This window comes from Silene latifolia, chromosome X (assembly GCF_048544455.1).
Source record: "Silene latifolia isolate original U9 population chromosome X, ASM4854445v1, whole genome shotgun sequence".
Taxonomy (NCBI): domain Eukaryota; kingdom Viridiplantae; phylum Streptophyta; class Magnoliopsida; order Caryophyllales; family Caryophyllaceae; genus Silene; species Silene latifolia.
This window is the reverse complement of record NC_133537.1, coordinates 129030967-129036806: the sequence shown is the minus strand read 5'-3', so window position 1 is coordinate 129036806 and position 5840 is coordinate 129030967. Positions and strand designations below refer to the sequence as shown.

General features: G+C 40.8%; 1 protein-coding gene across 1 annotated transcript; it reads right to left on the bottom strand.

The window, feature by feature from the left end:
- Positions 1 to 3852: 3852 nt before the first annotated feature.
- LOC141618328 (uncharacterized) lies at positions 3853 to 4620 on the bottom strand. Its single transcript, XM_074435431.1, has one exon. It carries the CDS (start codon positions 4618 to 4620, stop codon positions 3853 to 3855), a length of 768 nt encoding a protein of 255 aa, XP_074291532.1.
- Positions 4621 to 5840: the final 1220 nt, after the last annotated feature.

Sequence of the window (5840 nt, the reverse complement as noted above, 5' to 3'; positions counted from 1 at the left end):
AGATAAGACAAGACAATGGTAACTACAAATAACAATACGAACAATGACAACAGTCCCAACCACAATCACAATAATCCAACCAGACCTGTCACTGACTGTCCACTGGACCAGCCCTGCCAGTGGGGGACCGCAGCCGTTCCCACCTAAGCCCCGCTCATCATACGAGCGATAACCCTGTCCCATTAATGTGCACATCCCCTTACGTGGCGGGTTCCACGAAGGGCAAAACTAGGGCGTGAAGTCACTCCCGCAAGTGACCCCACTCAGCCGAGAACGCATCTCGAGAACAACCACAACCATCACGATACAACAATTATAGCAGACAACCAAACACAACACAACCACAATATTCGACACACTAGACCATCTACAGAAACTGAGTAGGCGAACCTACCTTTACGCATCCGCAACCAATCCATGCCGACAAACAAAGTATCCAGCGCACAAGCAAAGCCTATTACCATCATGCAAACATCTATTACTACAAGCAAAACCCTAACTATAGAAACAGCGGCACGGATGATGAATATGACATACCTATAAGGGGGAAACTCAGCAAAAGACCGCTACCCGACTCAAGAGACGCTCTCCTAAGGCTCAAGAATCTTCAAAAGGCATCCATGGAGGTTTTGAGGTGAAGGGAAGGGAAAGGGGCGACTGAAGGATAGGAGGAAAGTGGCGGAAGTGGTTTGCGGATTTAACAAAACGCGATATAAAACCCTCGCTGAAAACACGGTACTCGATCGAGTACCCAACCTACTCGATCGAGTGGCCCCCTACTCGATCGAGTACCCTAGCTACTCGATCGAGTAGCCTCTACTCTATCGAGTATCACTCTCAATCACGCAGCCCAAACAAGTTTTGGCACACTTTCCTAAGACTACTTCCACTCCCAAGGTCGGTCAACGACGGTCAAAGGGTCCCTAAAAGGGCGGGTATTACAGTTGTTGGTGTGTTGGAGTTGGTGTGGTTGTTGTGATGGTTTTTGATGATGTTCGCGAGGTGCGTCCTCGGCTGAGTGGAGTCACTTGCGGGAGTGGCTTCACGCCCTAGTTTCGTCCTCTGTGGAACCCACCACAGAAGGGGATGTGCACATTATTGAACAGGGTTATCGCTCGTTGATGAGTGGGGGCTTAGATGGGGATTGGCTGCGGTCCCCCACTGGCGGTGAGGATTATCTGTTGCGATGGGTAATCTAGCAGGGCTACCCACTTTAGTGTATAGTCAGTTACGTGATATGTTGGGAGTTGGAGGTGGATGATGATCAACAATTTGTCTTTTGTACTTGTCTTATTTTGATTATACATTAACGGACCCCGTTGTTGTTTTATAAAATCTGTGGTGATCCATTCGGGGATGGTGAGCAGATTGTGACAGGTGATGATGTTAAATAGCTATGGAGCCGTCATGGGGAGTCATCACTCGAGTCTAACTGCCGCTGTCAAGAGATTTAGCATTTAGTCTTAGTTGTTGAACATCAGTAGCAGTATTTTGGTTTTGGATTTTGGAACATGTAACATTTAAATATTTATATTTTAATAATTGTGTTTTGGATTGGTAACTTTGATATACTAACCTCGGGCAACCGAGAAGGTGACGGTCTCTCATGCTAGGGGGGTCCTGGTAAGGCATCTTGGTATGTGGGGGTGTCATGGATATATAATCACATGCCAACAACTAACAACCATCTTAACATCATGTATACAATAACTGAGTAAGGAAACCCTACTTGGAATGCAATCACCAAAATCTACACAAGCAGCGGATCAAAAGCGTTCCTCTACGAAATCACCACCTATAAACACATAATCATACAATTACAATCTATCATCAACAATACTCCCAATAATCCCCAATTCACCCAATTAGGGTTTAAACAAAACTAATGAATCGACATAAAAACAATACAAGGATCTTACTTACAATACGACGATCTCAACGGTATAAAGAACTCTGAAATCCGACAACTCTAGCCTCTTGGATTTGATAGCAATGCGAGAGAACAACTTACGTTGTTTTGTTTTCTTTTGTAAAAAGGTTTAGAATAAGGTAAAAAGATAAAAGAAGCCGACGATTCCACTTTATATAACTTTCACGCGTTGCTATCAAAACCGGCCAAAAACACGTATAACCCGACTTACTCGATCGAGTAACTAAGGTACTCGATCGAGTTGCCCTTACTCGATTGAGTACCCATCAGGCAGAACATACTCCAGAATGAAAAACTAACTTACTCGACAAAGTAAGCCCTACTCGATAGAGTACCCAACAGCTCATAAATCTGAGGTATTACAATTACACTCTAGTACTTTTTGTTCCCTTAATTCAAACAAATGAAGCAAATTATTATTTTTTTTCTTCTTCTTTTTCATGTTGTTTCCTCTTCTCTTTTTTTCCTTTCTTTCTTGCTTCATATTTTCTTTCTTTTTTTTTTTCAACAAAAGGGATACAACACAATTGCTAATAAAATTTCTACTACACCCACTAGACAAGATTAGTCCCAACCCAACCATATTAGCAAAATAATCGTGATAAACAAGCAATTGCTACTGTCCCGAAAAGGTAGGCAAATTCTAGGAATGTAGCTATTGAATGGGATATAAAGTGGCTACAAAAGTTCAAACGGTCTAAACAAAGGATAATGTAAAGCTTATTTGAATATTAAGATCGTCTTTTCTCGTGTACTTTATCATATGAACGCGTAAAGTATTAAGAAACTAATGTCACACTTATGCAGTATGATCACTACGTCTTTTCTCGTGTACTTTATCATATGAACGCGTAAAGTATTAAGAAACTATTGTCACACTTATGCAGTTTGATCACTACAACAATGCATATCTATAACGACGTTTACTTTTGATTAAGACGACATTTATAAACGCCGCAAGAAACTGTAGCACCATTTGATCATATGCCGCCAAATCCAATGTCGCTAAAAGTTCCTGGTGGCATTTATTGATATGCTGATAAAGGGCTACATAAACGCCATCTAAGCCCTTTCTATGAATTTCGAGATCCGCCTTTTTTTCATGTACATCAATACATGTGAGATTTTTTAATTTTAATGCTTTTTGATATTTTTTGTATATAAAATAAAAATTAACTAATTAAAAAATGATAAAACATATTAAATAATAACATATATTATAATGAAAATAAATTTTGTCATTACAAAAGCTTGTATGAGCATGAACTCAATTAAGTAACACCTAATCAAAAGATAATCTAAACCTAAATTAATATCATCCAAGAGTCAAAATTGACTATAGCTATTGAAACATTCACAAACACTTGAATTTTGGGTCTTGATCTCACAGCACTACACAACTTCAATTTTAGGCTTCAATCTCACATCACAACTTCTAAATTTGACTATAACATGGCTCTGTCAAAACCAAAATATCATACTTCTTTTTCTATAATCCAACCTTCCTACCTAGGCAAAAGGAAAAGGGAACCAAATATCATATCGCGCATCACTTATAAAATCTACACGAGAATAAATACTTTGGCTCCAATATGAAGACTATCTATGTTAGTGTAAGAAATGAAGGAAAAGGCTCGACTTACTAGTTCTTATGGCCTTTCTTATGAAACAAGTGAACGACTGCGACCGCTGTGTAAGGCTATGTACGGTGACAAAGGATATCTCTATCAAATAAGGCCATCTTTAGCATTGTTAACTCTTCTTGCATTTTTCCTTGCACTTCGATATTATCCTCTTGTATCTTGACACATTATCATTCACCTTCTTCAGCAAACTACAACCAACCTCTCTAAGTATTCAATAAGAGTGTAAGGTTGCATCCAGTCATGAAACAATTTCAGTGAATTCGACATACAACAATTTCAGTGTAACTTTGCTCGTTGTAACCAATAAGAATGTTGAGTTGCTAAAAAGTGCAGCTGTGCCGACCGAACCTGTTGAAAAGATGCTGCCGACTGAACATCTAAAATATCCGTAGACGAGGACAGGGTTGTTTGTTGAATCTCAGACCAGTTAATACCATGGGACAAGCGATGATGAATCACCCATTGCATTATAGAAAACCGGACAGAAGCCAGGCGGCGAGATAGAACATACATAGGAGAGCCAGTAAAAGGTAACTTCCATGCACAATCCACAATATGGGCTATTTCAGGTGAATTGAAGCACCAGTTATCAAGACGGTAAGGGAGTCTGCAGGTTCGTGAAGGTGGGAAAAACTTGAGAATAATGGGAGCATGGTCGGAAACAAGAATAGGAAGATGCAAAAGAGAAGCCGCAGGGAAAAGATGAAGCCATTCAGAGTTAGCATAGGCACGGTCTAGGCGTTCCATTATTAGTTGATCATCAGATCGATTATTCAGCCAAGTATAACGTGGGCCAAAGAAAGGAACATCAAGCAAAGAATTGTCAAACCGCCAGTTGGTGAAATCCTGTTGGCCACGAATGGCATATGAACCACCTAATTTATCCGAATGCATCTCTACCTGATTAAAATCGCCAAGAATTAGTAAAGGAGACAGACCCGAAATTAAACTAGAAATACTGCTCCATAAAGATTGGCGCAACTCGAAACAAGGTTCACCATATATAAACATAACATACATATCAACTGTCACATACAACATCATTATTAACGGCGAGCCCTCTAGTACCTTTAGACCTTCTTGTGGTCTAAGGCAAGGTGATCCCCTTTCACCTTATTTGTTTATCATGTGTATGGAGATTCTTTCTTGCCAGCTGCGTAAGGCGGAGAAGACCAATATGTTGATTGGCCTAAAGATTTCTCGGTATGCTCCCCCTATTACACATCTGTTTTATGCTGACGACGCTTTTATTTGCTGTAAAGCAACTCCATCTTCTTTTGAGGCTCTCAGAGATTTGTTTCACTGCTTCGAGCTTGCGTCTGGTCAGATGGTTAATTTGGACAAATCTTTTATTAAATTCAGTCCAAACGCCCCGCCTGATTTCAAATCCCATTTGGCATCTATTCTGAAGATGCGCACATCTGATTGCTTTGGTATTTATTTGGGCGTCCCGGTCGATCTTCCTTCTAAGAAGTCTCTTGTGTTCCAGCCTTTGATGGATAGGCTTACAAGCCGCATTCTCGCCTGGTCTTCTCTCCACCTCAGCCAGCCTTGTAAGCTAATTATCATCAACACTATTATTTTGGGTTCACTCAGGTTTCTTATGGCTTCTATTCCTTTTCCTGTTGGTATCTGTAAGAAGATTGACTCTCTGATTGCGGCTTTTTGGTGGCGCAAAGATGTTCGTCATAGATCAATTCATTGGCTCTTTCGGGACTCTATGCAACTTCCTCGTGAAAGTGGCGGCCTTGGATTGAAATCTGTCTCACTTTTAAGTCAGGCAACTCTTCTGAAAAATTTCTGGCGTCTCCACCATCAGCCGACGGGTTTATTATCGAAATTTCTGGTTCCCAAGTACAGGAAGGATCTTCCTATTCCTGCTTCAAAATCAAAGGTCTCTCATCCTTCGTTTTTATGGTCCGGATTATGTCGAGCAGCTAGTGTTTTGTCCCCTGGTTTTGCATGGAAGCTTGGTAATGGTTCCTCTGTTGACCTGTTTACAAGCCCATGGGTTAATGGGAATATCCCCTCGGTGCGTAGTCCTACGCCTACTGCTACACCTGTTCTTTCTCATATGCTCACTACTTCTGGTAATTGGAATCAGTCTACAGTTTATCGCTGGTTTCAGCCTCCTTGTGCCAGGGCTATTCTTGCTATGGAACCTCCTCATATTGCTATTGATGACTACCTCTATTGGAAATACACGGAGGATGAAGTTTATACAGTTCGCTCAGGCTACGATTTCTTGTTGTCCCATATGTCTT

Excerpts from the sequence above, each read along its gene's own strand:
- LOC141618328 (XM_074435431.1), bottom strand. The coding sequence starts at position 4,620 with ATGATGTTGTATGTGACAGTTGATATGTATGTTATGTTTATATATGGT.